At 47.8% G+C, this 13,376-nt stretch overlaps 1 protein-coding gene and 1 non-coding gene across 3 annotated transcripts in view; both read right to left on the reverse strand.

Moving 5' to 3' along the window:
* Window positions 1-427: 427 nt before the first annotated feature.
* The window catches only part of SPG11 (SPG11 vesicle trafficking associated, spatacsin), a 76,560-nt gene continuing 63,611 nt past the window's right edge, over window positions 428-13,376 (reverse strand). The window contains exons 31-40 of one of the 2 annotated variants that reach the window (XM_061429711.1): window positions 10,585-10,724; window positions 9,679-9,877; window positions 8,829-8,966; window positions 5,864-5,997; window positions 5,058-5,165; window positions 3,184-3,352; window positions 2,632-2,720; window positions 2,356-2,511; window positions 1,548-1,699; window positions 428-1,070 (exon numbers count right to left, since the gene is read on the reverse strand). In XM_061429711.1, the coding sequence (XP_061285695.1) occupies window positions 890-1,070; window positions 1,548-1,699; window positions 2,356-2,511; window positions 2,632-2,720; window positions 3,184-3,352; window positions 5,058-5,165; window positions 5,864-5,997; window positions 8,829-8,966; window positions 9,679-9,877; window positions 10,585-10,724 (1,466 nt within the window). In that variant the 3' untranslated portion in view covers window positions 428-889. Of the gene's footprint in view, window positions 1,071-1,547; window positions 1,700-2,355; window positions 2,512-2,631; window positions 2,721-3,183; window positions 3,353-5,057; window positions 5,166-5,863; window positions 5,998-8,828; window positions 8,967-9,678; window positions 9,878-10,584; window positions 10,725-13,376 lie in introns of those variants that run through there. The other variant, XM_061429712.1, reaches the window with a different exon arrangement.
* On the reverse strand, window positions 3,975-4,077 carry LOC133256281 (U6 spliceosomal RNA). The gene has a single exon (XR_009739156.1). It is a non-coding gene; the product is annotated as a U6 spliceosomal RNA (small nuclear RNA).

Consider the following 13,376-nt stretch of genomic DNA (forward strand, 5'->3'; position numbering starts at 1 on the left):
AGCTGCAGTCCTCTTATTTATTTGGAGAAATTATTTGGTTGCTTAGATACTAAGGCCTAATTAAATACCTAGAAGTATTTATTTTGGAGTAACTGAGCTTGTAACTCAGGTGATGGCTGTATGCAGAGACTGGGTGATCTTCTCTATTATATATATTCTGGTTATCAGTTTAACCAAATCTGTGCTTAGAGACTTTGTTGGAAACTGCCATGGAATCAAAAATAGGGACAGAGCAAGTATTTTAAATTTCTCTTACATAGGAGTAGGAGTCTCAATCAGAGCTCTGTAGACCACCAAGTGGAGACAGGGCCATCCAGTGACTTGAGGAATTTACAGAATGGACTCTACAGCAATAACTACAGCCAATAAAGACTGCTTCAAGGCAGCCAAGGGCTAAGGTTTCCTTAGCAGTAGTAATGACATACACTGAATTTAAAATCTATTTTATTATAGAGATCAGTTTCTAACAAATGGAAATGTATCATCTGTTCCTCAACTGTGTAAATAATATTAAATTCCTTTGAAACTGGAATCTACAGGCACAGCTATTCTTTACTAAATACTGTATCAGCTCCTAAAGTAAAACTACCCTGAGGAAGATGGAACTTTTTTCCTTAATACCAATATATATATATTGGTATGTACAGAAAATGATAATATAGATGCATGATCATTTTCGAAAAGGAATTTCCTTGTCAAAATTTCTCCTTCTTTTACCCACTATTCACAAAGGACTGGTATGGTCAGTCCTGGTGTTGACATCAAAGATCCCCAGTGCATCTCTCTCTACACTGACCACAAACATCTGTCAGTACCTCGTTTCAGCACAAGACGACAGGCACTTAGGAATCCCTGGCAGCAGCCGTCCTCACGTGTCACCTGAATCCACCTAACCGGCCAGCATGTCCTTTAGACAGCAGCCAGTCTGAGGGTCCTTCAGAAGCACATTTACAACATCGTAAAGTTTGTGTTCGTATGCCAGCTTGTAATACAAGTAGATGTCTTCACAATATGTGAGTAACTTCTTCAGGTTTTTCAGAACAAATTCTGTAGGCTGATGATGTTTACATCTAAAGAGGGAAGCAAGAATGTACAGGTTTAAGATACTGTATCTTGAGCGAGGGCTATCAGCTCTGATGCTTAACCGCTATCTATAGAAAAGAAGCTGCTTGACTCTAGGAAATCAGACTAGTAATTAGGGTACTAGTATAGCCCTCGCTGTCAGTGCTTGATAACAATGAAATTTCATTAAAAACAAGTATCTTAATGCTGGCCTTAATTTCCTGTTCCAAAGGGATCTTCTGATATTTAGTGTTTTTGGCACCTCAGGCCAGCTGAGTAGTTCTCCCATTTTGGGTACAGAGCATCATAAGCAAGCTGTTCTCATTCGTCTGCATAAATCTGTTAAAAGATCTTATCCCTCTGGATATTCTTGACATCTCTTTGCCATCTTGAGCCAAGGGGTTAGTTAGACATATTATACCTACACTTAGGTATAAAATTCTTACCCATGCCTGACATCAAAGCAGAGGCATTTTAGTACTTACTTTATTGAAATCTCTTCAAATACACTGGGTCTTAATAACCTTTGCTGCTTAAATTCTTCCAAGTAATTAAAGTCTCCTTTAAGAATCACTTGTTGATAGAGAATTTCAGCCCAGTCAGGAACAAAGTCATAGGCCTCTGCCACAATGGAAGCCTGAAAAGGGTGGAGGGGAAGAAGGGAGGGGAGGACACCACTGGAGGCAAACGATCCCAGAGAGCAGCGAGACACTGCACTTGGAGCAGGTGTGGCCGCCAGCGACGACGACAAAGGCTGTCTACCAGGGTTGGTGGGAAGGTTGATATTACCCTTCCCCTGACACCCCAGATATGTTTTTTCAGTGTTTCTAATCTTCACAATGACTTAAAAGAACTGCTGATAAAGAGTATTTTTCTCACTCAGCTCTGTTCAGTGAAAGGGCTGATTCCCTGATAACTATCCCTCCTTGTTAAAGGGCTGGAACCAGCCTCCCCGAAGCCCTGGCTTTTTATGCTAACCCAGAAGTGCATGCATTCTGGAAAACGTTGGGCTCAGAGGTGCTCATGGGACCACGAGCAGGGATGTTCCCCTGAACCTCAACTGTCAAAGTGCAAAGGCTTAACGGTGTGGAGAAAGGGGACAGCATGCTGTCTCGCTGGTCTCCAGCCTCTGCCCAGATAGCATGCTGGTGAGAAGCACCATTGTGCAAAGGCAGCTGGGTGGGTCAGACAGCGGAGGCAGGGCTGGCCGACCTGAGCCCTTCAGGGAAGGGCCCTGTGACAGGGACACCAGCAGAGACGAGGCCGGCAGTACTGGTGGGGCTTCGCGCTCACCTGGTAGAACCGAGGCAGCGCCGTGATACAGTCCATCAGCCTGTGGCGGCTCAGGTTGATGAGCATCGTGTTCTGGCCAGTGTTCAGAAAGTGAATCTGCAGCGTTATCAACTTGGTGAGCCGGTGACAGTGCAGGGCCTGGCGCACGCAGGAGTCCTGAGGGTAAGGGTGGAGGTAGGCACAGATAAAGACTTTGTGACGTCTCCCCTACGACCCCTCCAGCAGCGTAACAAATTTACTCCTCCTGCAACACCAAGCCCCAAGGCTCCCAATTACCTTGGCATAACTCTCTGCTGCGTCCAGCATCAGAGTCAGGGCCTTCAGCAGCAGCTGCTTCAGTCGCTGCCCATCCTTGACACAGTCCTCTGCAGGGAGTGGAGCAAATGTGCTTGTGTCTGGCTCCCAGAGCAGGCTACTCTCTCCCCACTCAGCAGCAGCGTGGGCTAGAGACAGCCCAGCTCGCACCCACAGGGAGGGAGGTATGTCTCACTCAGGTGAAGTGAGACTCTCGCACTCCCTCCCTCTACACGCCAGACTGGGATTCACTGCCCGTCTAGTTCACTCCTCTCTGAAACATCCTGGCAGGCGTCCACAGCCTCAGCATACAATGGTTCCTGACAGATGACACCACTGGACGCACGGGCTATAAGAGAGGTAAATGCCTTCCAACCCTCCTTCCACCTCCTTTCTGCCCCGCTGGGACCCACTGGATGAATGTCAAGAGGCTGAGGTGGGTGTTAGTCTGCTGGTTTCTTGGCGTTCTTAGCCCTGAGACCCTTCCCTGGCCAGCAGCACTGCCCTGGGGGTGCTGCTGTGACCTCTGCTTACCCCAGGGCTGAGACTCGATCAGTTTCAGTTGGATGCAGGCAGCTGCCTCGTGGTTTTCGCCGATCTCGCGGCACATGCTGAAGCACAGCGCGATCATGTTGTGCTTCTCGCTGTCCCCAGGGCGGCAGCGCTTGATGTAGTCCAGCAGGGCCGTCTTCAGGGTGCCACTCTGCCCAGAAAAAAAGGGATACCAAGGTCTCAACCAGGCACTGCAGAGCAGGGAGGACTGACCTAGTCCTTTGCTTCTGAAAGTTCCTCAAAAAACTCCCAAGGAAAGGGAAAAGAGAGCCACAAATGAAGACAGATGTTTATGCTATCCTGAACATAAGCAAACGGGCAGATCCTCTCTGCCGGCTGGGAGTGTGAACCGTAAGCCCCGTCAGAGGAAAAGCCTTAACAACATGTATACATGCATGAGCCTTCACAATTCCACTCTAAATTCTGTCCCTCAAGAAGTAAGCAGAGGAAAGTGCTAAGATGGATATAACAAGGATATATGATACCAAACAATTAGAAATGATCCAGGTGGCCAAAAAAGGCTAATGTAGCCATTAAAACCAACGTTGACTTGAAAACTGAGAAATGCAGGCTATCCCCTATCTGCACAGCATGACACGTCTAGTAAAAAATGTAGACATGTACACATGTATACACGCCTGTAAACACGCGTGTATACATGCTTGTGGGTACATGTGCAAAGGGCCTGTACCAGACTGTCAGCGGTGACTGTCTACAGCAGCTAGACACACAAGGCTTTCTCCGTGTTCTGTTTCCCAAGTGTTTTTTTTCTTTTTAATACGGAATACTTCACAAATTTCTGTGTCATCCTTGTGCAGGGGCCATGCTAATCTCTATCATTCTAGTTTTTAGTATATGTGCTGCTGAAGTAAGCAAATGTCTTAAATATGCATTACTTTCATAATTGGAAACAAAAAGAGTGCTTCAATGCAGAAACAAAAATGCCTCAAAAACAATTTTTAAAGTCCTGAAAGGTATCCCTTGCTCCTTTCCTTATTAACTGGACTGGTTTGTCCCGAAACCAGCCCAACACTGAGGAGAGTTTTTCTGCTTCTCTTAATGCTTCTTGTTAACTGAGAAAAGCAGGCTACTTCTTACCCGCACAACACATAGAAAAATATGTCTCTCAATCCTGCTCGGCCGGCCCAAGTTCTCAGATAACAAAAGTGCACCTAGGTTTTAAATTTTTTGGCCCTGCTACACAGCATGCGGGATCTTAGTTCCCTAATCTGGGATCAAACCCGTGCCCCCTGTATGGGAAGCAGTGTCCTAAACCACTGCACTCCCCGGGAAGTGAAATGGGTGGAAACAATAATCAGCCAATGAGAGACTTGGAAACAGGTTCTCAGAGTGTATGCCTGGTGACATGCCTCAGACACACAGCTTGTCTAAGGACAGACAAGAACCCAGAGGCCCAAGGTCTGGCGAGTCAGGGCTTTGCTTCCCAGCCTCCTTCCTGGTCATCGTTAGCAGCTCTACAGCTTTCTAGGCCCAGAGCTTGGCACCCATGTCTGAACAGCTCTGAGGAACACTTTTTCATGGTCCCTTGAAAACTCTTCACTCTAAGGGCCCAAGCAGGTCAATCCAGGGAGGGAGGGGTTTTGCCCCTGCCAAAGCAGGCCTTGGGACAGTAAGTGAGGAGACTTGTTCTTCATTATTCTGCATCTATCAGCTGCATCTGTGACCTGGCTGGAGCTCTGGAACCTTAAGCTACTGGTTTTGGTGTATGTCTGAGGGAGGTCCTTAGTTCTCGTCTTCCATATCCCAGAAGTCCACCCTGATTGGGATTACTTCTGAGAAAACCTGAGACTCCCGAGTGTCAGTAGAACAGCAGCTCAAAAACACTGTACACCTACAGGGTCCAGCTTCTTCCTCATGAGCACTTCAAAGTAGTGCTTTTTATGCAGCAAATCAAATATGTATGTCATCTCATTGTACCTTCCGATGCCAGTGAGGAGGCGCACCTGCAGAGAGAGAAGGCAGCTTGCATCAGCACTGCTTGGAGTTCTCTGAGCCAGACCCCCTCCTCAACAGCTTGGCTGCTTTCACATACCAGGCTCCGGCAGGAAGCAGGGTTAATGGCCAGGCTGCCAGGCTTCCCTCCTCTCCTCCTGCCTGTCTCCCCGCCCCTCCGGGTCCCACGTTGGCTGTCCTCTCCTCTGTCTAAACATGACTATCGTACAGTAAAGGACCATCCTCCTGGGCAGGCACCCTTCTGTCCCCATACTCTTAATTACAGCACCCAACGGCTTGCTCAGACACTTGGATCAGTTTCAAGCCTACAGAATTTGCAGAAGTATGGGAAGCTTGACTTGTCAGCTCCTTTCAGTTCACATACAAGAGGCGGGTCTGAACCTTGTTTTGCAGGGAAAATGATTGCTGTCTTAGCCCTCTGGAAAAGGGAACAACCTGGGGTGAATGGGTGCGACAGCCTGGAGCATGGCAGCGATCCTCTCTGATTTCTGTTCCTTTGGCGCTGTCTCGGATTCTGACAGAAACCAAAACCTGAAGCAGAAGGTTGAGCTGCCCAGCCAGCTACCAAGTAGGTAGCGGTATCGGGACGGGCAGATTCCCTAAGAGACATCAGCTCAGAGACGGCCTCCAGCCCACCTGCCTGTCAAAGGTGGTTTCAGGATGGGGGCAAGGGTCAGGGGTGACTTACCACCAGCCCGTACTCCTCACTGGGGGCCAAGTGGTTGTCGGTGAGCAGCCGGGCGGCCTGCAGGACACGCATGATGCCCTCCATGTGGCATGTCAGTGTGAAGCAGTGATGAGCCAGGATCAGCAGCTCTGTGGCTGGGTAGGGTGGGCACATGTTAAGACAGGACTGTCCACTCCGGCTACCCGGTGTCTTGCTCTGCGCCTGGCCGGAGGGTGATGGGGCCTTCTGGAGAAGGCGCTCTCAGCAGTCCTGAGATCCCTGGCCGCACCAGTTCTAGCTCTGGGACAGCCCCTTGACGAAGTCCGTCTTTCTCTCAGTGATAGCACAGGGTTAACTCTCCTCAAAGACGGCGCACATACAGTGACAGCGCTTCTAAAAGGCTAAAACAGTGACGACAAAGACGCCTAGCTTTCTAAAGATGGAGAGACTTCCTGCACACACACTGATGGAGTGCCTGCCAACGTGAGTCTGAGGGCACGCTCTGCAGCCCAGTGGGGCATCAGGGCCTCATCAAGTGCTATCTGATGCTTGGTCCTTCTATGGATTTTCCGATTAAGATTTGATGACACAAATTTAAAACGACTACACACAATCACTATGAACACAATTAAAAGGGAAAGAGGAAAGTATCTGTGGTGCTGGAAGCCAGAAGAGGGGTTCCCAGCCTTACACACACTGTGCCAAGTGTGCACAGGGCCCACGCCCCCGGGGCGCTCCCCAGACCTGCTCACTCCTAGTCCTTCAGGCCCTGGTCTGCACATTTCCTCTCCAAACCCTTCTTGACGCCATTGGTCTGCTTACTGTGTACAACACCCCTAGTCTGCGAGCTCCGGGACTGCTGTTTAACTTGTCCACCATAGTCCTGGTTTTTAGAGTAACTGGCACACAGTCAGTACTCAGTAGATATTCCTGAACTGGACTGACAGGAGCTGCAGAATTTGTACTTGTTTTCTGGTTGTCCGTACGGCTTGCAGGATCTTAGCTCCCTGACTGAACCTGGGCCTACGGCAGTGAAAGCAAATTCCCTGGTCTGCCAGGGAATTCCCAGGTTATTTTAAAAATAAAACTGTTCAACCTCTTAAAATCTCACTTGTTCACTAAACATCAGTAAGATGCCTTTTTTTGTGCGTCTATCAGATTTGCAGAGTATAACGTTTCCTGGTGGCTCAGACGTAAAGAATCTGCCTAAGATACAGGAGACCCAGGTTCCGTCCCTGGGTTGGGAAGATCTCCTGGAGAAGCGGTGGCAACCCACTCCAGTGTTCTTGCCTGGAGAATCCCGTGGACAGAGGAGCCTGGAGGGCTACAGTCCATGGGCTCATCAATTGTCGAACATGACTGAGTGACTAACACTTTCCCTTTCAATGCATCCCAGAAAATGATACTCTCAAACACTGCTTAAGAGGGAGAAGTGAATTTTTCTTTTCTGAAGTAAATTTGGCAATATATATATTTTATGTGTATATATACACATACATTATATATTATATATATGTGTATAGACATTACTTTGCCACCAAAGGTCTGTCTAGTCAAAGCTATGGTTTATCCAGTGGTCGTGTATGGGTGTGAGGGTTGGACTGTAAAGAAAGCTACTGCTGCTGAGTCGCTCCAGTCGTGTCCGACTCTGTGAGACACCATAGTTGGCAGCCCACCAGGCTCCCCCGTCCCTGGGATTCTCCAGGCAAGAGCACTGGAATGGGTTGCCATTTCCTTCTCCAATGCATGAAAGTGAAAAGTGAAAGTGAAGTCGCTCAGTCGTGCCCAACTCTTAGCGACCCCATGGACTGCAGCCTACCAGGCTTCTCCGTCCATGGGATTTTCCAGGCAAGAGTACTGGAGTGGGTTGCCATTGAAGAATTGATGCTTTTGAACTGTGGTGTTGAAGACTCTTGAGAGTCCCTTGGACTGCAAGGAGATCCAACCAGTCCGTCCTAAAGGAGATCAGTCCTGGGTGTTCACTGGAAGGACTGATGCTGAAGCTGAAACTCCAATACTTTGGCCACATGATGCGAACAGCTGACTTAATGGAAAAGATCCTGAAGCTGGGAGGGATTGGGGCAGGAGGAGAAGGGGGTGACAGAGGATGAGATGGCTGGATGGCATCACTGACATGAGTTTCAGTCAACTCCGGGAGTTGGTGACGGACAGGGAGGCCTGGCGTGCTGCAGTCCATGGGGTCACAAAGAGCCGGACATGATTGAGCAAGTGAACTGAAAGCGTTAAAAACGGCATACTCCTGAATCAGGAATTTTTCTTACAGAAGTAATCATGGATGTGCACACAGACTGCCTGTGAGCAGGTCTGTCACAGTGTTTAAACCAGCAGAAGCTATTATAAGCAATCTGCAGGTCCTGTAATAGGGTATACCTTTTAAAATTACATGTAAGAGAAATACTGTGTAACCATTAAAAATTACGTAGAATAGTCAGTGTCATGGAAAGATATTAATGATAGCATATTCATAATTATAAGTAGTATCCACAGTATAATGCCATAAAAAAAAAAGAAAACCTATGGACTTGCACAGAAAAAGATGAGAGGGACACACACTACTGAATGAGCCCAACGACACTGAGAATGAGCAGGCTGTGAGATCACACAGCAGTGTTCAAGTGGCAGCTGTGTCACATAATAGGTTAGAAATTAATCAACTTCTCTAAAGCTTCAGTTTCCTTCTTCTAAAATGGCGACACTAGCAGCCATTTTGCAGGGTAATGTAAGAATAAAATAAGCTAAATATACCAAATGGGAAAAGGTTACTTTTTGGTGTGATTTTAAATTTTGAGCTGCATTTCCATATGTATTTTCTAACTTTTCTTCACTGAACTTATGGCTTTCTACTAAGAACTTATAAACAATAGTGGAGGAGGAGGGATCCAGACAAGGAACAAGGATCCAAACAGAAGACTTCTCAGTGACCTGCTCGGGCCCAAAACATTTAAGAAGATGGCCAAAAACTCACTGCAAGACAGCTCCCCGTGGGGAACAGAGGAAATCTTCTCCAACAGCTTCATGCCCACCAAGGTGCGGTCTTGACACAAAGCAGTCAGCTGAAGAAACGTCTGGCTCTCCTCTGCTGGGGCGAACACCTGCCTGTGTCCTGTATCGGAAGATGTGGAGAAAGGTGCTAGTTTGACCGTGTGAGAGATCAGAGGAAGACAGGAGCCCCAGGGCAGGAGGCCACGCCGAGGGAGCTCCCCGGGCAGCTGCCCTCCAGTGCTGCAGGCGAGACGCCCTCGTGCAGGACAGCAAGGGCTCATCAGCTCAGAGAAGGGCACTGTCACTCTAAATATAACTCTAAAGCAATGAACAAAAAGCAACAGCACGGAAATTAATGCAGGGCCTCCCTGGCGTCCAGCAGTTAAGAAGCCACCTCGCACTGCAGCAGACGCTGGTCTGACCCCTGGTCCTGGGAGACCCCATGTGCCACGGGGCAGCTAAGCCTGTGCACGCATCACAGCTGCCAAGTCACGAGCTCCAACTACGGAGCCCACCTGCAGCGATACTGAAGCCCATGCGCCCAGAGCCCATGTTCCGCAACAAGAGAAAAGCCACCACGAAGAGAAGCCCGTGCCGTCCAACTAGAGGAGACCTCGCGCTCTGAAGCCCGCACGCAGCAATGAAGACCCAACACGGCCAAAAATAAACAAGTAAATAAATAGTTTTAAAGGAGAAAATAAATGTAGTGTGTTTCAAGTGCAACCTGGCATACAGGACAGCATACAAGATATACATGAACATAAATCAATTCCTGAATGTGGGGAGCTGGAGAGTGTGGTCTGAAAGGCCAGGGAGGCCTGGGAGTAGGGCACCTGTTCCCTCCGACGGTGTCAGCAGCTCCCGGGTCACCTCTTCAGCCACAAGTTCAGCCACTGTGTCTGGCCTGAGGCCCTGGGTGCTGATGAAGGCTTGAGCTCGCTTGCATCGATTAGGCTGCTGAGAAGCCAAGATGGCCCGGAGCACGGCCTCACCATCCTGGGCAGCGACGTCTGCGTAGGAACAGCCCAGCTCCTGAGAGGGAGGCAGAGCCAATCCACGCCATCATGAGGAGCCAGGCAAAAGGCAGCAGAACACCACCCTTCCCAAAATCTGATGTGGACCGACACCGTGGTTTTCTGAGCTTCAAGATCCCTCACCCTGAGCAGGAAGCTTACGAGAAGGAAACCTGTTTTTCGAGTCCCTTCTATCACTTTGCCAATGAGCTGAATCCAAGCAAGAGAAAGGTTTGTCTTCAGAAATCATCAGGTGACTTACTCTCTCTCACTGAATATTGAGCTTTTCAAATGTCATGAAGCCTAAATAAAAGGCAGAGCCCTTCTTCACTGTTCCCATGGCAGCAGGAAATCTTAATTTCCAAAGACGTCTCTGCGCTTTGTCCAAGGCAGGGCTTTCAGCACTCGGCTAGCTTCTCTCGCGGTCTTCCACTCCATTTCGAATCAAATCTTTTTCTCCCCCAATCAGCACAAAGCCAAAACAATTGCTGGCTGCTTTGGCTCCTGTCTTTACATTCAAGTTTATTTTAAAAACTTGAAATTTTGGGCTCTGTCCCATGTGGCGAGCTCCCCTCTATGGTTCAGGGGGTGGACTTACAGGGGCCAGCACACTGACAAGAGCGCCCCCTCCAGGTCAGGGTCATCACTGACAAGCTGACTGGGCAACGTCCCAACTGCCCCCCACCCCCCGAGGCAGCTCCCCGTGGAGGCCCCGCTGGCGCGCACCTTGGCGAGCTCATAGAGACAGAGGACCTGCCGGCAGTAGTTCTTCCCGCGGAGGCACTTGCTTGTCAGAGTCTCCAGGTTCGTCACCACTTCGTCCGCGGGGGGCAGCATCACTAACGACCCACTGTCCAGACTGGGAGCTGGGAGCAAACACAGGCCTGTGGGGGGCTTTCAAGGCCTCTCCTTGGCCCCCCCGACTCTGCCTCTCTGCTCACAGCTTCCTTCACTGCGCCCCACTGACTCCCCCGGGTCTGGGACCACTTCTAACAGGGCTCACGCCCCACTTACCTTCTGTCATTGCCTTCTTCCAGGAAACCCCAGCCCAGGATACTTTGAAGGTCTCATAGGCTAAAAAAGACTCAAAGCCACCTAACACACATACTAAAGACCATCAAAGATGCCTGCCAAACTCTCCCCCACACACATTCCCTCCCACTTTCCCCTTCTATCAGCTCAGTCACAGGTCTACCTGACTGTATCTCAGAACATCTCTGTGGTCACTGCCTGGCGTCCAGCCTTCACCCCATGCATCTAAGAGCTGCTCCCGTCTCCTGCTGCCAGTCTCCCCGCTCCCAGTTCAGCCTCGCAAACTTGGTGTCCTTTGTGTTATAAAATGCAGATCAAAAAAATCAAGGATCATCTGATAGATCTCTTAAAGGCACAGTAACAGTAAAAGCCATTCCTGGTTTCTCTTTAAAATAAAAATAATTTAAAAAAAGCTCTTAGCCTACAATAAAACTTCAGTTTAATAAAGGGTTTCCAATTAGGGGAAAAAAGAAGGAAAGAATATTTACATGACACTGTTCCTAATAGCAAAAACAAAACTGAAAAATTTCAAGTGTGTATCAGTGAACCATTGTTAAAAAATCATATACATTCATACAGTACTCTGCGGCCACTAGAAGAACGAGGCTCCGCTCTCTGTACTGACAGCACGCACGTCCGCACGCGTGCAAGCCCACACACAGAGAACAACACACACCGCGCAGGGACAAGATGCTGCTCTGGGGAAGTCGGTGGGGGCGGTGTTGAATGGGTAAATAACTTTCACTTTTCTACTTTATGACTTCTGTATTGTGTGATTTGTTACATTAAGAATACAATACTTTTGCATTTAAGATATTTAAAAAAAATATACAAGAATACAATACTTTTGCATTTAAGATATTATTTTTTAAAAAATATACTTTAAACACAAAAAAATAAAAAGCAACTCAGACCATGTTATTTCCCTACTTAAAATCCTTCATTAGGGTGTCCATTTCTAGGTCTCTCCCACTGAACTCAACATACAACCTAGATCCAGGGCATGGAGCCCTCTATGAAGACTCTGGAAAGTCGACAGTAGCAGGTGGGTTGACTATAACCTGTGCTTCCATTGTCTCCCTGCTAGTAACCTCCAGACTGAATGCAGTGCTGCCTAAAACCCAGAACCCATCACTGCGGCTCACAGAGAGAAAGAGCACTTCAGGAGACGTCCTCTAGAACAGGCTCAAGGAGTGGGAACTCCCAGGAGCACCCATCATCTCTGGGCTCTAAGCAACCCCTTAGCTGTGGTGGGCAGGCTGCAGCGGCAGCTGGCAAGAGCCAAAATTCAGAAAGGGACCTTCTTTTCACAACAGAAGTGCTCGGTCCTAAGCAGGCAGAGTGAATCCCTGCTCTTTTTTCGCATTAGCCTGTTGGCTGGCCCAAGACGCAGGCAGTTAGGTAAGTGTATGACAGAATGGGGCAACTGGGAACTCCAGCTTTGGCCAGAAGACTGAAGAGGGGAGCCGCAGGCAACCAGCAAGTGCCCGGGAGAAAGACTGAGGAACGCAACACAATAAAGCTGTTCATAAACATCAGGGGTCACCCATTCCTGGCTCTGCATTATGCATCTGGTCCTGACCAACAAAGACTCGGAGGAGTGAATCAACAGACAGATCACTACTCAGGCTGCAGACCGAGCACAGGATGGCACGCACAGGATGGATCTGAATAGCACCACAAAGAAACTGAAAATGGATGTTAGAACCACAGCCCACAAAAAGTGGGTTGGCACTTGTAGTTTGAACCTAGCCAGGTCAACTGCCTGCTATAAATATATCAACATTCTTCATAGGATTTAAACAAGATCCAATATCTCATAACATACTACTCAAAATGTCCAAGATACAACACAAAATTATTCAGCATACAAAAATACAGGACAAGCACAACTCATGTAAGAAAAGAAATGCTGAAACTCAGTACTAAAATGACGTGACTGCTGAAATTACCTGAAAGACTTTAAAACCGCTACTACAAATGTTCCAACAAGCAGTTACGAATGCTCACAACTTAAACAGAAAAACAAAGTCTTAGCAAAGAAATAAAAGGTATAAGGAATAAAAAGGAAATTTTAGAACTGAAATTTAAAAATCACAGAAATAAAAACTAACAGAATAGAAATGCCAGAGTCAGTGAAAATGAAGACAGACGAATAGAGAAAGAAAAATTGAAAAAGCTGAACAAAGCCTTGGGGACTTTTGAGACAGTAACATTCTAAGAGTCATGTCACTGGAGTCCCAGGAGGAGAGCAGTATGAGTATGGTGCTGAATAAAAACTTTTTAAAAACGATGTCCGAAAACTACCTAAATTTGATAAACCTACATGCTTAAGAAGCTCAAACAGCATAACCCACACCACCTCCTGGCCAAAAATCAAACTGCTGAAAAGACAGAAAAAAAAAGTCTTGAGAGCCACAAGAGAAAAATATATCGTCTATAGGGGAACAACAATTCAGATGACTGCAGATTATTTATCAAATACC

This window comes from Bos javanicus, chromosome 10, assembly GCF_032452875.1.
Source record: "Bos javanicus breed banteng chromosome 10, ARS-OSU_banteng_1.0, whole genome shotgun sequence".
Classification (NCBI taxonomy): domain Eukaryota; kingdom Metazoa; phylum Chordata; class Mammalia; order Artiodactyla; family Bovidae; genus Bos; species Bos javanicus.